The sequence below is a fragment of the Equus przewalskii genome, chromosome X (genome assembly GCF_037783145.1).
Source record: "Equus przewalskii isolate Varuska chromosome X, EquPr2, whole genome shotgun sequence".
Lineage (NCBI taxonomy): Eukaryota > Metazoa > Chordata > Mammalia > Perissodactyla > Equidae > Equus > Equus przewalskii.
The window spans coordinates 38,699,431-38,721,400 of record NC_091863.1 but is presented as its reverse complement, the minus strand read 5'-3'; the positions used below and the strand labels follow the sequence as shown (position 1 = coordinate 38,721,400).

The window sequence follows — 21,970 nt, the reverse complement described above, 5'->3', positions numbered from 1 at the left end:
AAAGCTATAGAAATATTCTGAGAACTAATAAGTGAATTTAGCAAAGTCATTAGATACAAGGTCAACCTACAAACATCAATCTTACTTCTACAAATGAGCAATGAACAATTGGAAACAAAATATTTAAGAATAATATTTACAATAGCTCCAAAAAATGAAATACTTGGATATAAATCTAACAAAACATGTACAAGATCTGTATGCTGAAACCTACAAGATGCTGACGAAAGAAATCAAAGACGACCTAGATAACTGGAAAGACATACTGTGTTCACGGATTGGAAGACTCAAAATAGTAAAGATGCCAATTCTTTTTTTTTTTTTAAAGATTTTATTTTTTCCTTTCTCTCCCCAAAGCCCCCCAGTACATAATTGTATATTCTTCGTTGTGGGTCCTTCTAGTTGTGGCATGTGGGACGCTGCCTCAGCGTGGTTTGATGAACAGTGCCATGTCCGCGCCCAGGATTCGAACCAACAAAACACTGGGCCGCCTGCAGCGGAGCGTGCGAACTTAACCGCTCGCCCACGGGGCGAGCCCCCTTCTTTTTTTTATTCAAAGATTTTATTTTTTTCCTAAGATGCAAATTCTTTCCAAATTGTTCTACAGATTTAAATCAATTCCAATTAAAATTGCAGCAGAGTTTTTTTTTTGTAAATATAGTCAAGCTGATTCTAAAATTTACACGGAAGGCCAAAGGAGCTAAAACAATGTTGAAAAAGAACAAAGTTTCAGAAATCACACTACCCAATTTTAAGGCTAATGTATAGTGACAGAAATCAGATCAGTGGTTATCTGGGGACCAAAGGAAAGGATTACAAAGGGACACAGGGAAAGTCTTGGGGCAGTAGACAGATTCATTATCTTGCTTTCAGTGTTGGTTTCATTAATCTATATGTATGCCAAACTTAGCAAATTGTACACTTTCAATATGTGTTGGCCAATTATAATGCAATAAAACTATTTTTTAAAAAAGAATTTTTTCCAAAGTGATGTATTACTTTTACATCTATTAGGTGGCAGTTGGAACCATGGACTTTGCCAAAGTGTTTAATTCTTATCGTCCAGCAATATTTTAGTTTATAAAATAACAAACTAAAAGAAGAGTAATATGGGGCCAGCCTGATGGCGCAGCGGTTAAGTTCGCATGTTCCACTTCAGCAGCCTGTTTGGATCCCGGGTGTGGACCTATGCACTGCTTGGCGAGCCATGCTGTGGCAGGCGTCCCACATATAAAGTAGAGGAAGATGGGCACGGATGTTAGCTCACGGCCAGTCTTCCTCAGCAAAAAGAGGAGGATTGGCGACAGATGTTAGCTCAGGGCTAATCTTCCTCAAAAAAAAAAAAGAGTAATATGAAGGTAGATTAGCATTGCAGCATATTTTATAAGATTATGATGAAAATAAAACGGAACATAATCATAATAAATCATTACCAGATTACTATTTATTAGTTTTTTAAAGCTTTAGGTATAGTAAGTATGAGATGCAGAATAAAGAACAGATATGGTCTCTTCCCTCTCCCCTCCTCCACCAGCAATTTGCAAAGAATCAAGAGGCTGGTTGTCAGATGAACAATTCTTTACATTTCTATAGTACCTTTGCAGAAGGTCTATAGGATGTTATGAAAACCACCTGCCCCCCATTTGTTAAAAATGCTCTACCTTTAAAAAATTGCAAAGAAAAATTTAACCCTGTTAATAATATTATTGCTTCATTTTTTTCTAACTAGATTGAAATTTGAGCTCCAGAATTTTCTAGTTATCTTCAAAGTTTCCTCCAGTGGGAAAGAAGGCCTAGCACTCATCCTGCGTAGGCATAGGGAGGAATTCCTTTGACCCCCAGGCCAGTTATCTGTTAAAAAAAGACAGGAGAGAAACTCTGAAAAAAGGTAATTCACAAATATTCTTTAAAAACATTTTTCTGATTCATAATAATATATTTAGCCACCTATTATCCTTGTTTTATTTCCTATCATAAGAAGGAATTACTGGATTAGGTATTTATGGGCCAACCCAATTATTCACATATATAATAATCCAACTAGCAACCATTTACAGTTAACTTGGATTTAAAACTGAATTTATTTCTATCATTTTCCCACCTGTTAAGAAAGGGGTTTGAGCCAGATGATTTCTATATTTCTTTTCAGCTCAAAAGGGGTATAATTTTTATCAGTGTTTGTTTTGTTGCAAAAGAAAAGCTAAAAACCTGAAAATATTCTGTGACATCAAAACGATCAACTGATCTTATAAACATGTTTCAAACACTGGTTTTTTAAGCCTATTCTACTGATTTACAGAATTTCAACAAACACTACTGAAGCAAAAAAAAAAAAAAATTTAAGTACTGTACAAGGTAGGCTAAACACATTGTTCTGGACTTCAGATAAGTGACAGTCTGGAAAATGTAAATAAAGTGTTTTTACGTCTAGCACGATGAGCTTAAAATGCGAGATAGAATTATGTTTTGGAAGTATGAAAAAGCACTCATTGCTCAGTTTCTTAACTGAGACTCTCCCACCTCACCCTCAAAATAAAAGAAATAGCCAGATCACCTTGAAAATGCCACCAGCTTCAGGCTGCCGCGAGAGAGCCTCGGGGTCGAGTCCAGCCCGGGCGCAGGTCACGTACATTTCAGAGTAATCCTTCCCTCCGAAGCAGCACGAAGTGGTTTTATCAACAGGCAACTTCACAGTTTGGAGTCTTTTCCCTAGATCACCAAATATTTTATTAAAATCTAGTTCTAGCAAATTTTCAACCTGCGCAAACTGTCAGGACCCCTTGCGGAGTAATAGGGAAGTTCAAAGAGGATTGTGGAGGTCAGACTTCAACCACGTAGTTAACCTACCTTCCCCGGCAATTTGTTCTGAGCAGAAAGACTTATCTCCCCAGGAAAAGAAGTTCTGACTATAAATTTGGGGCTGTCTTTGGCCTTTATTTCCCAAAATCATCCACTTGAGACCTTTGAATACATCTCTATATGACTTTATTAGTAATGAAGTTTCTCCAGTCCCTGGTGTCTGGTGTTTTCTAGCCATAGCAGGGATTTCCCATTTGGCTTAGGCCTACCTGTCTCAGGATCTAAACGAATCACTCTTCCTCCGTTGTAACAGGCCACCCAGAGCTTCCCCTCAGTATCAATACACATTCCATCTGGGATATGTTCTTCCTTCTCCAGCTTGTAAACACTTCTGCGGTTAGCTGTGGTGAAAAAAACCACACACACACGACAACACAATAGGCCAGTCAATACTGAGCATCAAACAATGAGTAACCAAGCTGATGAGAAACACGGATCGCTTCTGCTCATCCAGGGCCTGGCGTGGGGGCACCACAAGTAGAATGGTTCAGAAGGATTCCTAGCTCTAGAAAATGTCCAGAAACCTGAGCGGGCACCCCTCAACAAAGAGTTTTTACCACACGATTTAAGGTGGATCCACTCCCTTTAGTTTGGGTATGAACACGTCTGTCTAAGCTTTCAGAGAAGAGAAAAAAGAAAGCAGAATTCGTAATCAAATAGGAGCAGATCTTTCTGAGGCGGACCTCAGCTGAGGCCTGCAGGCCCACCTCACGTACGTTTCGGCCTGCGGTTAGGCCTCTGCTGCTTTACTCACAAAAATGCCTACTTTGGTTAACTCCAAGTTCTAGAAGGCAACTTAATGGTGCCATGTGAATAGTTCAAGCACAAAAACAAGTAAGATGTATGAGTTCTGTTTCTGCCTGACTGAATGCTCCGGGATCACCTGTCCAAACTAAATATTAGAAGAGCTTGTTTCTGAAAGGGGGTTGTTCTGAAACCCACTGGCTGGCCTTAAAGGGGGAATCAGAGTGCACAAAAGATAAACATCAAGACCCAGGTCATTGCAATAATCAGACTGAGGTGTAAGGGAAAAAATGTTAAAACCGTGTGTGAATAAAATGGGTAAAAACAGTCAAAAAAGAGAGCACTACATGTTTCAAACCAAAACATCCATACTGGAATATTTTGCCTCTGACTAAATCCACATGAGAGTTTTGTGATTTTTTTTAGCCATTTTTATTATTGGTTTTGTTCTTGTGGTTTGGCATCTTTATGAAACAGTTTCAAGTACTCCCTTCTCAATTCTTCTCACTAATTCCTTCCCTCCCAGTTTCAAGCTATGACTCATGTAGAGCCCATTGATGGAATTGAACAATCTGTGACTACTTCTTTTTTTTTTTTTGAGGAAGATTAGCCCTGAGCTAACATCTGCTGCCAATCCTCCTCTTTTTTGCTGAGGCAGACTGGCCCTGCACTAACATCCATGCCCTTCTTCCTCTAAGTTATGTGGGACACCTGCCACAGCATGGCTTGACAAGCAGTGTGTAGGTCCCCACCCGGGATCCGAACCAGTGAACCCAGGGCCGCCACAGTGGAACGTGGGAACTTAACCACTGCACTATCAGGCCGGCCCTCTGCAACTACTTTGTTTACTTTTCCATTTTGAAAGGTTGTTAATTTATCTCTGACAATTTGCCTATGGTTAACTAAAGTACAAATAAGAAATAGCAACCCCAAACTCTACTTTTCTGGTCTTTTATCCCATTCTGCTGTATATTATTTGCCTTTAGGCACCTCCTGGTAGAACAGGATCCATTTCACACTAAACCTCTTTCTAGTGATGGCGACAAGAAAGAGGATTAAGGATCTATCTATATTAGGCCAACTGTGGCCACATTTAATTGTGTTGAGGGCCATGCCTTGACTGGCAGCATGGTCAAGTCTGCATAATCATTACTGCATTGGAATAATAATATTGGACAGCTCTCTATTTGACAAGTAAGGACCTTTTCACATACATACATATGAAAAAATACCAGCAGTGTTAAGAAAAGTAATGAAAAAGTACTTACAGATCCTTCCTGTCAGCAGGTCATAGTCAAAGGCATCCACAGAGTAGGACAGGCTGTCGATGTAATAGAAGATTTTGTGGTCCAGGGACCAATCCAAACCGTTGGAGATGTCCACCTGGTCAAAGTACTTTTCCACGTGGTGGTCAGGAAAGAGGGCGTACAGGGACCCTTGGTGCCGCTCCGTAACTGCCGGGGCTGTTTCCTCAGCCATGGTGCCTACAAAACCCACAGAGCACTGAGCCCGCCCCGCAGCATCCTGCCCCGTGTGCTACACCATCTTTTCTCACCAGGGTCCCTTTCTCATGACTAGATCAAGGAAATCATTATACAATCCCAATCTGCGTCCTATAGTTCTAAAAAATGACAACTACCTTGCTTATAATGCAAATTAAAACTATACCAAGAGGTTCTGGTTCCAGACAAGGAGGAGTTCATCTGCACCAATCTCATTTTCTCCACTAAGCACAACTACAAAACCTGGACAAAACACACGGCGTAGCTATTTGAGAACTCTGAAAAGTGAATATCAGGCAGCTCAGGGAAGAACACCAGAATCTGAAGTACCACCTAATTGGTGGTGAGTTCTCCATTTTATCCTCTCGTACGTCCCAGCCTGAACTCAATAAAGCCTGGAATTTGGAAGCGAGCACTGTGGTGCAGGCTGACAGGGAGCCAAGAGAAACCCTCTAGATCTGGCTCAAGGAGCAGAAAAGGAAACTCTTGAGGCTCGGAGAGAGTGGAAGAAATCTCCTGGTTGTTTTCCACTCCTTTCTCTCCATTCTCTCATGCACCGGTCCCAAGGCAATTCTGCAGCCAGGGTAGCAATAGCAGAGAGTGGCCAGCAACGGGAACCTACGGGAATCAAACGCTGAGCTAAGGGGCTGTTCCTCTCCGTTTGGTGAAGCTGCAGGGATAAAAGGGCAGAGCCAAACACTGCTGCTCTGGTGTTCTCTCTCTCTCTCTCCCTCCCTCTCTGTCCTCCTGCCATCTGGCCCCGGAGGCAGCACAATCATAGAAGTGGGTGGTTTCTGGCTAGGAATGAAAAGGAGAGCTCCAGGAAACTGGAAAGAACCTGGAGATAGTGAAGAGGGATGTTGCTCAGGAATGCAACCCCCTGAAGCTGTTCATGATCTCCTGGCTCATCTTTACTTGTATATGCAGGGATCTGATTCTAATTAGCATACCAAAGAGTGAGAATGGGAGCGAATGGATAGAACATCTTCTAAGTCTCAGACTGACCCGAGTGGCACACATGTGGGACAGATCCTAATGGTACCTAACAGAAAGCAGCTTGGAACTCGTGGTCTGCACCTAAACATATAGATTACTTACTAAAACAAATATATCAACATTCTCCATAGGATTTAAACAAGACACAGGGTCTCATAACCTAATAGTCAAAATGTCAGAGGTACAATCCAAAATTACTTGGCAGCACACAGAAGCATGCAAATCTCAACTCATATAAGAATCAACACATGCAGAAAATGAGATGCCACAGATGCTGGAATTATTTGACAAAGACTAAAGCAGCTCTTATAAAAATGCTCAAATGAGCAATTTGTAAACAGTCTTGAAACAAAACTCAAAATAGAAAATATCAGCAAAGAAGTAGAAGATATAAAGGATGGCCAAATGAAAATTTTAGAAGTGAAAAATAAAATAACTGAAATACAAAACTCACTGGACGGACTCAATAGCAGAATAGAGATGACAGAGGGAAGAGTCAGTGTACCTGATGCTAGATCCATAGAAATGATCCAATCTGAGCAACAGAGAGAAAAGATGGAAAAACATGAACAGAGCTTTAGGGACCTGTGGGACAAGAACAAAAGGGCTAACATATGTGTAATTGGACTCCTGGAGAAGAGGAGAAAGAATACAGGGCCAAAAAAAATTTGAAGAAGTAATGGCTCAAAATTCCCCAAGTTTGGTGAAAAGCATAGAACTATCTATTCAAGAAGCTGAGCAAATCCCAAACAGGATAAGCCCAGAGAAACCTATACCCAGACCATCATAATCAAATTTCTGAAAACTAAAGTCAAATAGAAATCCTTGAGAGCAATGAAAGAAAAATGACATATTACATCTAATAATTATTATTATTTATTTCAATGTCTGTGGATTTTTCATGAGAAACCATGGAGGTGAGAAGGAAGTGACACATTTTTGATTTGCTGAAAGAAATAAAATTGTCAGCCTGGAATTCTATATTCAGTAAAACTATCCTTCAAGAATGAAGGTGAGATAAGGACATTCTCATATGAAGTAAAGAACTAAGAGAATTCACAGCCAGCAGACCTGCTCTAAAAGAATTGCTAAAGGAAGTTCTTCATATAAGGGAAGTGATACCAAAAGAAAGCTTGGAACATCAGGAATGAAGGAAGAGCAATAGAGATACTAAATACATGAGTAAATATAATAGACTCTTCTTCTCCTCTTTAGCTCTTTAAATATTTCTGATAGTTAAAGCAAAAATTACATTTTCTGATGGGATTTTCAATGTATGTATATAAAGACAACTACAGCATAAAGAGCTGACTACCGATTGAAGTGGTAAAATATTGGTTTTAGTTAGACTATGAAAAATTAACTATATATTTTGCAATCCCTTCAGAAACCCTTAAAAAACTATACAGAGATATAGTGAAAAATTACAATAAATAAATTAAAATTAAATTCTAGAAAATGTTCAAATAATCCAAAAGAAGACAGGAAGGGAAACAGAGGAACAAAGACTACAGACGGAAAGAAGAGAAAACAAATAATAAAATGGCAGATGTAAGTCAAAGCATATCAATAATTACATCAAATAAATAATCTAAACACATCAATTAAGATAGAGACTGTCAGAATGATTTTTTTTTTTTGAGGAAGATTAGCCCTGAGCTAACATCTGCTGCCAATCCTCCTCTTTTTGCTGAGGAAGCCTGGTTCTGAGCTCACATCTGTGCCCACCCTCCTCCACTTTATATGTGGGACGCCTACCACAGCATGGCCTGCCAAGCGGTGCCATGTCCGCACCCGGGATCTAAACCAGCGAACTCCAGGCCGCCAAAGCGGAACGTGCGAACTTAACTGATGCACGACTGGGGCGACCCTGTCAGAATGATTTTTTAAAAATCCAGCTATATGCTGTCTACAAGAAACTCACTTCAAATATAATGACATAGGTAGTGTGAAAGTAAAAGAAGGGAAAAGATAGACCATGCAAATATTAATCAAAAGAAAGCTGGAGAGGCTATGTTAATATCAGACAAAATAGAGCAAAGAAAATTACCAGGGATAAATGGTATGTGTATGCACTTAACAACAGAGCTTCAAAATATGTAAAGCAAAAGTCAGAATTGAAAGGAGAAATAGACAAATCCACAATTATGGTTGGCAATGTCGGCGTTCCTCTCTCAGTAAGAGAAACAAATGGACAGAAAATCAGCAAAGAAATGGAAGAACTGAACACCATCAACCAACTGGATGTAAGTGACATTTATAGAACACTCCACCCCACAACAGCAGATACACATTCTTCTCAAGTGCACGTGAATATTCAGTTAGATAGACTTGAGTGTGATCTCAGGGGCGGAGCAGAACTTGACCGTAACAAAGCAACTGGAAAGCTCTTCTCCTATACCATGCTCCATCCGAAAGAAGATCGAGAGGAAAATGGACTAATACGGGGAAGCTGGAACAGCCAGCCAGCCAGGGCAAGCCCTCCCTCCCTGGGGAGAAGGCTGTTCATGCAGCAGTCTCCAGCTGCGGGTGGCTGAGTTTGTTTCATTAATATTCCTCCCCGCTATCTGCCTCACAGAAAGAGATGCCCAAAACATGAATGTGAATCCCCCACTGCATGGAAAGGGCTTTTTCTCGGAGGGAAAGAATAAGCCGGAGCCCTGGCTTATCCATCATTATCTAGGAGTGAGCACAGACAGGTCAGACCTTGGGTGTGGCACCACCTTCAGGTTACTACCTGCCACCTTGAGATCCCATCTAGACTATGAGGTGACTCCACCCTTTTCCAGTTCAGGGGCCCCTCTCAGCACTTGCTGAAAGCTAGGAACTCTGTCTGCAAAAAGGTTCTCAGGTGCCATTGGCAGAGGCACACAACCAGTATGTACACCCACAGTGATGCCTATAATTTGAAGGGGTTTCCTGAGGGCACAGGCTAAGAAATGGGGACCCCAGGCTAAGAACTCAGGCCTCTGAGGACGTCTTTATTTTGTCTCACGAAGTGCCACGGGACTGTAAACTTCCAGCCCTAAGGGACAGAGAAAATCAGTTCCAACAGGAAGCTAGGGTAGCTAATTACATTTCTTTATCCTGCAGAAATTACTGGCAGAAAGGCTTCCAACGGATTCTCATCTTTAATCTTTCAACCTGTCCTGGACTTTGTCTGTGGTTGTGTAAAGTCCAGGAAGATGGGAATCAATCCAAAGCCAGCTGCTCAGATCTCACCTACCTTCTATGTTGGAAGTGAATGGAGCCAGGACAGCATGGCCGACAACGTGAGAGGGTGGCGTGGGGAGGCGAGACAGCAGGGGTTTAGAATCAACTTTGGCTAACTTAAAGGGTTGGTGTGAGGGGAGGTAAATGAGAACTTTATGTGAAATGCATTATTTAATTTCAAACAATCGTTAAAATTCATTTAAAGTTGTGTATAAGTCATTCTGCAACCATCATGATAAAGATTGGTTCCAGCAAGAATTATCAACAAATGTAAAAGCTAAGGGAGAACTTTTCTTGAGGACCAGGATATTTGCTTGGACTCAAAGCAGCTCCCCATGTTGTAGCCAGCCTCCAAGATGGCCCCTAATGATGCCTGCCTCCCAGTATTCACACCTTGCACATAGTCCCCTCCATCATCATCGGTGAGACCAACAGCACACGGCAAAAATGATGGCATGTCACTTCCGAGCTAGGCAATAATAAGACGGTAGCTTCCACCCTGGGTGCTCTCTGTCGCTCATCATGGGCTCTGAGGGAAGAGAGAGGCCCATGCGGTAAGGAACTGAGCCTCCTGCCAACCCCCAAGTGAGTGAGCTTAGATGCAGACAGATCCTCCAGGCCCCCTCAGAGACTCCAGCGCCTTCTGAGGCCTTGGCCAACAGCTTGACTGCAGCTTCATAAAACAACCTTGAACTAGAACCAGCCAGCTAAGCCACACTCAGATTTTTGACCTTCAGAAACTATGTGAGATAATAACTGTTTCTTATTTTAAGCCACTAAATTTCAGGGTAATTTGTTACACAGCAATAGATACCTAACAAACCTCACAAAATGCTTATAGATTGCAATTAAAAAACAGTAACTATGCAGTAGAGAAATCTGAGAAGATCTTAGCCAGGTGATCAAAATTAACATCACCAATGAGGGACAGATGGCACCTAGAAGGACAAAACGTCACCTACGCAGTATTCTAGCCACAGATGTATAGCGTCAATCTCATCACAAGGAAACATTAGACAAACACAGAAACATGAGGAATGTTCTATTAAAAAGGGGGGAAGTTGGGCGGGACTGTATTCTTCAACAGTGGCAATGTCATAAAAAACAAAGAAAGGCTAAGTTCTGTTCCAGGTTAAAGAAGATGAAAGAGACATGACAACTGGATGCAGTAAGTGATCCCAGCCTGGATCCTGTGCTGGAGGGAAAAAATGCTGTAAAGGACATTATTTGGTCAATTGCCAAAACTAGAGTATAGACAGTATATCCGATAAAATTATTGTATCAATGTTAAACTTCTTTAAGTTGATAGCTGTGCTGTGGTCACGTAAGACTATGTCATTTTTCTTGGGAAGTTCACACTGAAGTATTTTTGGGGTAAAGGCATGCGATATACGCAACTTACTCTCAAATGATTCTGGAGAAAAATATGTTTATATAGAGAGAGAGGAAGCAACTGGAACCAAATGTTGACAAGAGGTGGGTCTAGGTAGAGGGTGTTGTTTGTACTATTCTTAAATTTTTTTTCTATAAATTTGAAATTGTTCCCAATTTAAACATCAACAACAACAAAACCTCTAGTTTAAAACTCATTTAAACTACAAAAGTACATACAAATTTTAGTCTCTGCTAGAGACAGAAACTGAAAGGAATATCGGTGAAATTTTTCTCATGGGATTTTTTTTTAGGAAACAAGCGACTCAACTAATAAAAGGACAACCCAAGCCCCATTATGAATAACGGTTTTCCCACTACAGCTGTGAGACTTTTAGAAGACACATTGCGCTTTTCTCCTGAGCTCAGTGAGCACATGCTGAAGATAAACCATACCAGCAAAGTATCTCCCCGCGGGATCCACCTTCCCGTCATTGAATCGATTGTTTTTCTTGTCTTTCTCTACCGCGGCCAGGACAACTACTGACTGATCTTCCCAGTTCAAAGCACAGAACTTCGTTCCAATTGTGGCGACATAGCCTCCCGACTGGCGGAGGGCCACTGAGCCAACCGGGGCATCTGTGGAGGCAAAGGCAGCAGTCAGAAGGCGGCCCCCTGCCGCCGTCACGCCCCCTGGCGTGTCTACCAGGATTTCAGCTCTTTGGACAATGGGTCGCTCTCCTCCCTCTGTCGAATAGTGAAGGCTATGAAACCAAGTATATTCTTTGAGCATGAACTCTGTGTGCTGTTCTGGGCAGCAGGATAGAAAGGGGAACAAAACCCAACGCCTCTGGAAGCTCCCAGTCTAGTGGGAGAAGCAGAGAAGTCAAACCACGGCAGTCACCATACACGGGGACAGGTGCCACATCAAGTTAAGAGGAGGGGTTCCTAACCTGGGTGGGGCAGGCACCAGAGCAGTTGTCACAGAGCAAGCTACGCTCAATCTGCCTGATCTCCAGGAAATTCAGAGACACAAACTGTGTTTTGTTCCAGCAACTAGGCTTTGTGACATCTCTCTCTCCCTCCAATACAGGACTTGTCTTTTTTTTTTTTTTTTTTTTTGCTGAGGAAGATTTGCCCTGAGCTAACATCCATGCCGATCTTTCACTATTTTTTAGTATGTGGGCCGCCAGCACAGCATGGCTGCTAACAGAGCAGCATAGGTCCACGCCTGGGAACCGAACCCAGGCTGCCGAAGGGGAGCGTGCTGAACTTAACCACTAGGCTACCAGGGCTGGCCCAGGACTTGTCTTTTCTAAGGGGCTTATTTCATACGTATTTAATTGAAAATTGTTTCTCAAACCCTTTTTGGAAGTAAGCATGACAAAAAATAATAAATAGGAATATAGATGCAGTGATAAAACCATCATGTCTTCATTATAATACTATATTTTGTAATTTTAAATTTTAGGTTTTCTGGGTTTAATATTTTTCCATGTATAAGGAAAATTCTTTCTTTAAAGTGGAGAGATTGATTGCTGTGGTGGGCAGTCACAGGAAACAAATTTATCCAAATTTATTTTGAAAACATTTCCTAAGCACCTATTCAGTGCAGGGCGCCGGCGCCTTGGGAGCAGCTCTTACTTAGCTAAAAGCCCTGCTCAGAAGGGTCCCAGGGAATGTGCAGGACACTATTAGGAGGGTCACACCCTCAACAGCGATGCCACCCTGGGGCCCAAGACTTCTGTCAGCTTCCCAAGCTACTGCTGACACCACCAGGCCTTTTCATTTGGGGGGCTTGCAGGTTAGGGGTGGGAACAGCCCCCCACCCTGTGCATGCTGGGAAGGAGCGACCAGGGAAGGCCATGGCTCCCTCCCCCCACTCTGACCTCTGCTGTCCCAGTCACTTTGCCTCCAGCCACAGTCATATCCCTGAGTGAATTAGAAAACTGTTTCCTCTGATTAAAAAAATCTTGAGGTCCCCAGTTGGGGGTTGAGAGAGCATCCCAAGGTCATAGGAATTCCTGGTTGTTTTTCTGTGAACATAGTAACGAAAACAAGAGACTTCTTTCTCTAGCGCTACTCAAGCCCACACCCTTGGGATAAAAGCCTCCTCCAGGAGTCACACCGGCCGGAAGCAGAGCCACATTCAAATGCACTCGCAATTCCTCGTGCATCCTAGTTTGTACAGGGAGCAGATGGTCCCGGGTGATGCTTTCTGAGTCTGAAAGCTCTTCTTTTCACTTTCAAAGAAAGCTATACCTGTTCTTATATTGAAAATTAAGGCCCTGGCCTGACCCAAGGGAGACAGCCTTTGCTGTGCCACAAACCGGTTCTCCAGCTTTCAGTCATCTGAGGGCAGTAAGGAGAGCTCCTCCAGGGCCTCACCATCCAAACCCGATGGGGAACGTTGCCCTCACGCACAGGAGAAGAGGAAAGTACTGACCATCCAGAATTTACTCCGGGGTCAAAGTAGGAGGACCCAGAGAGCAGGACAATCCACAAGTGTGAAAGCATATTCAGTATGCTTAAACACGAAGGGTCCGGGGAATGACACATGAAGTGACCACCCCTCCCCAGGGAAAAGACGGCTGTCGGGCTGCTCGGAGCTGGGCCTTCATCCTTACCCACGGTCATTCGCTGCACTTGCTTGCTGAGCGCATCCCACCGGCAAACCTTTTTGGCAGGAATATCTACGAAGAGCAGAGAGCTGGACGCTTCCTCCCACACTGGCGACTCACCGCACTGGCAGTTCTCGGGCAGAACACACTCAATCTTAATGGAAGACATTGTCACGGGGGATCTACTGAAGGTGACAGAGAGAAAATGGAATGGAATCACGTGGAGCAAATTCAGCAAAACACCTGGCTTAGGAGCCTGGTAAGAACCCAAGACAGATGGAGTTCATTATCAGAACTGGAAAAGCTGGCCACCCTTCCCCAAATCAGAATAAGATATGCAATGCGGCAGGAGGCGGCACGCAGGAAGAAGGTCAGAGAGCTGATGGGCGGCAACACGAGACATCTTCAATCCACTTACCAGTGCTTTTCCTCAAGCTGTCTTTAAAAAGAGGAAGGAAAAAGCAGCACTAACATCCACGCCTTGGCGCTAGTGCTGTTCAGACAAGGCAAGGCTGCCCTTTATGCCGGCGACCGAGGCCCCAGGGCCCGTCAGGGGCCAGGCAGCTCCCTCATTGGTGGCTCCTCTGGGCGTCTGCGGGTCACCGTCTCCTGCTGCCCTCCCCATCCATCGATGTTGTTGATTTCCATCTCTGACTGCTCAAGGCCAGGGCCTTCCTGCTTTGCATTTTTTTCTGAACTGCATTTTTAGAAATACGTTCATCAGTGATAATACACTAAATTAGAACTACCATCCATTTGCAAATGCAGACAATGGAAGGAGTGGAGAAAAGGATGTCACCTGGGCACCGTGGTAGGATCTGACAGCCCCTCAGCTATTTCTTGCTGCCTAGGAAGGCACCAAGCCAGTTTGGCAAGGAGTCTTGAGCTCCAAAAGTGGGAACATTCTATGCTGGGACTTTAGACCAGAGACTGACCAGCGAACAGGGAGAAGAAAAAGAAAAATTATCAGAAAAGGAAAAACATTATCTAAGAAACCCATGTAGGAGAAGGAAGAAAGGCAACTTTCAAGAGCCTGCTATCTTTCCCAACTCTACCCTGATGACCATCCACGCTGCCCGCATCTTCACCTTCTCCCTGGCACCTATCTGCTTTGAAATGAGTGGTCCCACACGTGGATGGGCAAACCAATGAGGGGAAGAAAGGAAAAGAATCTTTGGTTTCATCTTTCCTTCAATAAACTGCATTTGTTTTTAGAGACACACAGATAGTGACGGGCAGTGTCAGAGCACTTGCAATCTTCACCGGCTGTTAGAGATTGGTGCGCACTCCCAAGGCCTTCACGTTATCAACCTGAGATAAGACCCGAGATCAGACGCGGGACTTGTGCAATGGCAGCTTTTAAGCCCCGCTCGGTCATGCAAGCCAGGGGCTGGCAAACGGCCCTTTTCCGCCCGGGCTCGGGGCGGGGGCCGCGGCAGCAGAGCGCTGGCGAGCGGGGACGCGGCGCCAGGGGCCCGTGCGACACCTGGGGCATCCGCGCGCCCGAGGGGCCTCCGCACAGCCTGGTGGCGCCGCTGCAGCCTCAGGCGCCCGCCGAGCCCGGCAAGCGACAGCTAGAGGCCGCCCTGCCTTGTCCCGGGCCCCGTCCCCGGCCGGCTGAGGGGGCGCGCAGAGGGCGGTCTGGTTCCCGCCAGCCGGCCCGGGTCGGAAGACCGGCCAAGCGCGCTTTGCTCGGCTGTCTCCAGAACTTTCCTCTGCAGAGAGGGGGCGGGAGGCTGGCCCGCCCGGGGCACTCACCCGGCTGGTGACTTGTAGACGCTCAAAGGTCAGGCGGCAGAGCGTCTGGGGCGGGCCTGGCACCCCCCACGCGGTCTTCTCGTTCACGGTGGAGGAATCTTGCAAAGCCACCCCGGCGCAGGGGGCGGGGCAGAGGCTTGGAGCCCAGTGAACCTAATCTTTGGAGTTTGGACGGAGAGCTCAAGTTTCTCTCTTACGTAAACCAAAAAGCTGTCAAATGCTAACAGAGAGCTGGGGTCGAGGGTCCGGTTAAGCACAAACAGGTTAAAAAGAGAACAAAGCGGTTAAATAGATTCTCCCTGGGCCGGCGGAGAAGCGTCGGATGGCTGGAGGCCAGCTCTTGCAAAACGTCTGTGGTGCGGGCAGAAGAAAGGCTTGACTCGATTGGATTTCAAAATCCTATGGAGTAAAAGATCCGCAGCAGCCCTTGGCGGCGCCTTCTCCCTGGACAGCCTCAATGTGCTCCTGGTCCTGCCACCTCACTCTCCGCGCTTTCTCTAAATAACCCGCAAGTTTAAAACGTCAGAAAAAATCTTCAGGGAGGGAGGTCAACAGAATGGTGGTTGGCCCTGGGGGATGGGAGCCAGGGGTTACCTGTGAAGGGGAGTTAAAGGAATGTACCAGGGGGATGGAGATGTTTTGCATCCTGATGGAAGTTTGCTGCATAGGTATGTGTACTGTCACACCATACACTCCAGCGGACCCCATGGCCCAGTGGTTAAGTTCGCGCGCTCCGTGTCGACGCCGGGGGTTCCGGGTTCGGATCCTGGGCGCGGACATGGCACCGCTCACCAAGCCACCACTCATCGAGCCATGCTAAGGTGGTGTCCACATGGAAAAAGTAGAAGGACTTACAACTAGCATATACAACTATGTACTGGGGCTTTGAGGAGGGAAAAAAATACCAAAAAAAAAAAATCATCCAGTGGTACACTTGAGATTTGTGCATTTTATTGTGTGTGTTGAATCCAAGGTCAGTATTACCTCATTATTTATATCTCTCATTCTAGTGTCCCATTTCTTGCCATCTGCACTATCCTAAAACCCCTAAAGTCACTCAAATCACGGTCCCTGTGGCATCCTAATTCACTTGAACTCACTAAGGAGGAAGCGCCAGAAGTCAATATGCAAAGGTGTGAGGCCCCAGGCAGGCAGGAGATGCTTGGAGCAATCTCAGCGCAAAGTCTAAAGTTTAGTAACTCAGAAAAACTGGCATTTACAGCCCCAACTATTTCCCCTCCACCCTGGGAGGTCCTGAAGACAACTACTCTCTCACGTCCCCAGTACCCATGGGAAAACACAAGTCTACCCAGTGAGGAGACTCCCAAAGCCAGACATACAGCTGGGGAAAATCTGGCCAATAGCCCAAACCATCAGTAGAAAAATAAGAACTTGAAGGACACTTTCTTGGGTGGGGCAAAGAATGGGGCTGAGATCTCTAGACATGGGGATCTTTGGGGCTCTGTGGTACCCTCTTCCCATCCCACGGCTTCCCCAGGCTGCATCTCAGCCCAGGTCTCTCCTCCAAGCTGCGGGTCGTGGCTCAAACCTACTCCATAGCATCATTGAGCTGTCCAAACCCACCTCATTATTCTCCCCAAGTCTCCTGGACACTGTGTCTCGGCGAGTGGGGACCGTGGTCCAACCAATGGACTGTGCAAGAAGCCCGGACACCTCGCCAGACTTCTCTTGTTCCCTACCTCAAGTTTTTAGTCACCAGATCATAGAAAGTGTCCCTTTAATGTCTTTCCAACTATGTTGGCACTGCGTTCGTTCATTCAGGCCTTCCCCATTTCTTGACCAGATTGTTGTCATCTCCTGGAGGTCTCATGTCACCCTTTGGACCTGCTGCCGAAATGGCCGCTAGACTATGAGTCCTGAAGGGCAGGGGACGCGTCTGATTCGCTCTCGCCTCCCCAGGTGCCAATTCATAGCAGTTGTTCAACTATATGCTTTTTATTTTTTTTTAGGGAGTGGGTAACTTTATTTTGAAAAAAATTTCAGTCTTACAGAAAAGTTGCAAAAATAATAAACAGAATTCATGATTATCTTCACCTAGATTCCCCAAATGTGAACAGTTTACCACATTTTCTTCATCCTTCTCTCTCTTGTTTATATATATATATATTTTTTTTTTTCTGAACAATTTGAGAGTAAGTCACAGCCACGATGCTCCTTTATGTCTAAAACTTTGGTATGCATTTCCTGAAAACAAGGACGTTCTCTTATATAACCACAACACAGTTAACAAGATCAGGCAATCAACATATAGTATATGTGTTACACTAGCTGTATACTTTATGTATATAGTATTATCCAGCTGAATTTCATCAATTGTACACCAACGTCCTTTATAACAAAAGGAAAAAATAGTATTTTGTTCCCAAATCCAGTGCAGGGGAAAGCCTTGTGTTTAGCTGTGTTTAGTCTCTTATCCAGAACAGCTCTTCAGCTTTCCTTTGTTTCATGACACTGACATTTTTGAGTTCAAAATGTGGAATGTTCCTTAATTTGGGATTATTTGATTTTTCCTCATGGTTAATTCAGTTTACACCTCTTTTGGCAAGACTACAAAAGTGATGCTGTATCCTTCTTAGCATCCGGAGGCCAATGATGTTGGTTTGTTAACTGTGATCACAATACGTGGTTATTGAATCTTTATAAAGTACAATCTAATCATAGCACCCTTCAATGGGCCCAAGAGCATACAAACCCCTTCAGACTTGCTAGGAGGCCCTTCTTGGCCTCAGTCGTGGTCTAGCCACGTACTCTCTCTGCTTCTTGCCTTTGAACTTGCTACTCCCTCTGACTAGAACACTTTTCTCCTCCCACTAATCCAACCCCTACCTCTGCACTGGGCTAACTCCTACCTAAGGGTCAGCCTAGTGTCCCCTCCACCAGGAAGCCTTCACTGACCCCGTGCCTCTGGCCTGTTTTTCTTACAGCATTCTGTCTTTATGTTTTATTATCCTTCTCATCACACTGAGAACTGTTGGTGTGTCTGTCTCTCCTGCTGCGTTATGAGCTCTCAGAGGGTAAGTCCTGGATCTTTTATTATGATATAAAGCCATTCATTCAAAGATCACCTCCAGTCGAACAAATCTGGGTTCATCGACTTCTTGCAATGAGGGAGAACACACACCCTGGGGAACCGTGGGATGTCTCGGTAAGAGGGTGTTAGAAAGAACCCATTACAGGATTTGGCCTTGTAGGAGGCGGTTTTGGGGAGAGTCCAAGGATTGGATGCTGTCAGGAAGTGGGGTAATTCTATGCTCGAGCATCTTAATTCTCACCTAGAAGGTGAGGCGAACGGAGTGATTGATAAAGCAGCAGCACTCGTTCATTCATATGAGCTAGAAGAGGGCGATGTTTAGTCATTTTGGGGATTTGGACAATGTTTATGATTAGCCTTGTTTTTGTCTTGGTCCATCACAGTCATGGAGTGGTCTTGTGTGATGCTGATTTTCCATGAAATTGTTCGTGTTCACCAGGAGAACACCACGGCCTTGCTATGGGCGCCAGGCCAGCTTCCGGATGTCAGGGGCTACATTTCTTTCTCACCTCCCAGCTCTGTCCAAGGTCAGATGAAGTCAGGCCAAGGGACGAGAATCCATGTATTCTGATCATCACCACTGCTGAGGTTCTGCCCATCTGAAGGTGCTCAGAGAAAGTTGTCTGTAGTAGGGCTAGGGCTAGCCTCTCCTGCTCTGTTTGTCACAGGATGAGTTGTTGAATCCTCTGATGTGACAAGGGTTGTGCGGTGGCATTTAAGACTCTGGACAGGGTACATGGGCCAAATGCACCCCAGACAGTTCCCGGAAGTGAGATGATCAGTCCTGGTAAGAGACCCTGGAGACGGGGGCCTCGATGGCCAAACCCAGGCCACGGAAACCCGTCCAGAGTCCAGCTGGCCTCTCGTGAAAGCCGGGTGGCTTTTTCTTTTGGCCTCATCAGAAATGGTTCTGCTCGACCTGGAGTATGTGTGAGCGCAGCGAGAAGGGTGTGCGGAAGCGTCCCCTCGCCCTGGGCAACGCCACAGGAAATCAGGGGCTAGCGACTGCTCAGGACGACTCTGGCCGGTGAATTTAAAGCCAAACCGCTTTGGTGGGCTGCTAGAGTAGAAGTGGTGTCGTTTATGGCATCTGCTAAGGGCAGAGCCGGGTTTGGGACCACCTTTCCTCACTGTGGGACTGCCTCTCACAGCGCAGGCAGCAAGAGTCTGGGAATTCCCTGCCTGGGAATTACCCACATCCGCCTCTGCTCGCCTCTTCTCGGGAAAACGTGTTCCACCGGGGTAGGAGGAGTTGAAACATCTGAAGGTCTCTAACAATCAGCCCAAATGTTCTGGATGAGTTAGTGTGTGGCAGAAATGTCCACATAAGAAATGGTCTCCCAACGGGGCCGAGACCCTATTCTCTATTGCGAGAAGGATGGTTTTGCGTGAGGTAATTATATGGCCCTTGAAATGGGCAGATGCCTTGAGTGAAGTTACACAGTTCCTGAAAAGGACGTCTCTGAGGAGGGCAGACGCTTGCAGCCGGGCACAGCCCGGTAGGAGTCCTCCTTCCTGACGGGCAGGTTTTGCTGATAGGGTTGTCATGACCTCAATAGAAGCATTTTGTTGATGTGAGATCAATTTTTACATGACCAAAGTTTGGGATTAATGATGTGAGGGAAACTTAAGAACCAGAAGGGGCCCATCAAAGGAAATGAGCCTTCTACAGAGTTGAAAGGAAGAATGATTAAATTTTTGTCAGCTAACAGTTAAATTCAGAGAAGTAGAAATGGTCTGAGAAAACCTGTCTGGATGTTTTGTTTTTCTGAAGTGGGAGAAGACAGTCCAAAGTCACAGGATGTAGATGAGGGAGACCACGCTGAGGAGCCTTTTTGTCGGTTACTGGGGAGTGTCAAGGACAATGATAGGCAAGCTGGGAGGCGAGGGGAGAGAAAACCGATGCTGAGGAATTGGCAGCTTAACCTTGGGCAGAAGCTGCCGAGTTCTGCAGTCAGCAGCTTCTGGAGGGTCCCTGAGAATCCTGTTTAGAGTGTCCCAGTGGAATGGCCGTGCAGTAGGCGGGACAAAGGGAGGTTTCTCATTTAGGTTGGGAGACAGGAACTTAAGTATCAGCACCTTGGAGTTTTACTGCCCTTGTCACTTGCTAACAGTATTCGACAGGGTCTTTTCCGCTGCGGCTCGAGGGCAGTGGTTCTTTGGTAACTTTTTGGAAAATTGAACCTTCACGTTTGAGATCAGGCACAGGCTGCTTAGGTGTGTGTTTTGAAAATGCAGTTTAGGGGGCTGGCCCCGTGGCGGAGTGGTTAAGTTCACACGCTCCTCTGCGGCAGCCCAGGGTTTCGCTGGTTCGGATCCTGGGCGCGGACATGGCACCGCTCATCAAGCCACATTGAGGTGGCGTCCCACATGCCACAACTAGAAGGACCCACAACTAAAAATACACAACTGTGTACTGGGGGGCTTTGGGGAGAAAAAGAAGAAAATAAAATCTTTAAAAAAAAAGAAAAGAAAATGCAGTTTGTACCTGTTGGTGATAAAGCCGGAGGCAGTGGATGAAAGCCCTGAGGGAATTAGTCCTATCAGCTTGTAAGAGGGCGGAGTCCAGGAGGGGAGCACCTCCCAAAGCACGGGGCGCAAGTTATGCACTCAGAAGACACCCTGTGGACCCTGGAGGGCACAGATGCTCCTGCTGTCAGGGAGAAGGGCAATACTTTAGGCCATGAATGTTCAGGGCATTTCTGAGAGCTTGGGTAATTTTGGTTTTAGAATTCCATTAGTTCCTGGCACCTTTCCTGAATTTCTGGATGATAAGCACAGGGCTACTCTAGGAAATAAGAATAACTCTATCATTTGCCTAAGGCCTTAAAGTTAGTTAGGATCTGGAAATTTCAGTTTTAGCTAACATGGTAAATTCTTGGGATTTGTAGCAATTTAAGAATTTCATAAAATTAAACTCTTTAAAAAGACATCTGTTATTATCATTCCACTGAGTTATTCATATGTATGTTCATATCTATAAAGTTATGGAAACAATGGTATCTTACCTGACTCATCAAAACAGTGGAGGAAATTTAGAAAGTTTAAATAATTTAACCCTGGTTTTGTATGAACCAAAATATTGTGCTGACATTATTTTTAAATGGTAAACTAATTTTTAAACATATCAAACGCTCGTCTTTATCTTGGAATTAAGTTCTTTTCTTGTAACTAGAATAACAAAGGCTATTATGTAAATACATTTGTCAATGTTCACAAAAAGAAACATCATTTAATGACATTTTCTTTTCTTCTTTTAGACATTTTTGACAATTTATCTGGACTAGATATTCCTAGAGTGTACACATAACAACCGAAATTTTAAAATCAGTTAATCTTTAAAGTTGCCCAAGGGGGTAAAAGAGAGGAACAAAAAAATTAACGGGGAGCCAGCTTCAGACAAATATGAAATTATCTTTTTGAAGGAAGAGGAAGAATGTATAGATATGGAAAACTCTTTTTGACGAACATGAGCGAGAAAGAGACAGAAATAGATAGGTGGATAGGTAGATACTGAGGTTACAGCCGGTTTAGACAATAACTCAGGCCACTGACAATTTTACCAATCTCAATAATTTTAAAGCTACCACTCATTAATCCTTGAAATATAGAAATTAGGCTAACTTAGTCTCCTATGTTTAAAAAAAATGATTTCTCTTTTATCTCCTCATGAGGGTTTCTTCCCTTTTTGTTCTAGGGTACCTGTCAAATGAACAACCATTTTTTTTTCTTTTTTGGTGAGGAAGATTGTCCCTGAGCTAACATCTGTGGCAATCTTCTTCTATTTTGTATGTGGGACACTGCTACAGCGTGGCTTGATAAGTGGTGTGTAGGTCCGTCCCAGGGATCCAAAC

General features: G+C 44.6%; 1 protein-coding gene across 6 annotated transcripts; it reads right to left on the bottom strand.

Annotated features, from left to right (window-relative positions):
• Positions 1-311: 311 nt before the first annotated feature.
• On the bottom strand, positions 312-15,569 carry RGN (regucalcin). 6 transcript variants are annotated; one of them, XM_070606519.1, is made up of 8 exons: positions 15,065-15,558; positions 13,725-14,003; positions 13,313-13,491; positions 11,142-11,324; positions 4,872-5,087; positions 3,069-3,200; positions 2,555-2,709; positions 312-1,851 (listed from the first exon to the last, which is right to left on the bottom strand). In XM_070606519.1, the coding sequence occupies exons 3-8, from the start codon at positions 13,473-13,475 to the stop codon at positions 1,801-1,803; spliced, it is 900 nt and encodes a 299-aa protein (XP_070462620.1). In that variant the 5' UTR covers positions 13,476-13,491; positions 13,725-14,003; positions 15,065-15,558; the 3' UTR covers positions 312-1,800. The 6 variants fall into 6 exon arrangements, with proteins under 6 accessions (XP_070462620.1, XP_070462623.1, XP_070462624.1 ...); XM_070606522.1 differs by having other exon boundaries at positions 13,313-13,488; positions 15,065-15,138; XM_070606523.1 differs by lacking the exon at positions 15,065-15,558 and adding an exon at positions 14,106-15,025 and having other exon boundaries at positions 13,313-13,488.
• Positions 15,570-21,970: the final 6,401 nt, after the last annotated feature.

Bases quoted from the DNA above. Each gene is read 5' to 3' on its own strand.
- RGN (XM_070606525.1), bottom strand. From the start codon at position 13,475: ATGTCTTCCATTAAGATTGAGTGTGTTCTGCCCGAGAACTGCCAGTGC. The intron at 5,088-11,141 runs GTATGGTTTATC...TGGGTTTTGTAG, and splicing joins CGCGGGGAGATACTTTGCTG to GCACCATGGCTGAGGAAACA. The intron at 2,710-3,068 runs GTAGGCCTAAGC...TTGGTGATCTAG, and splicing joins TCGTTTAGATCCTGAGACAG to GGAAAAGACTCCAAACTGTG.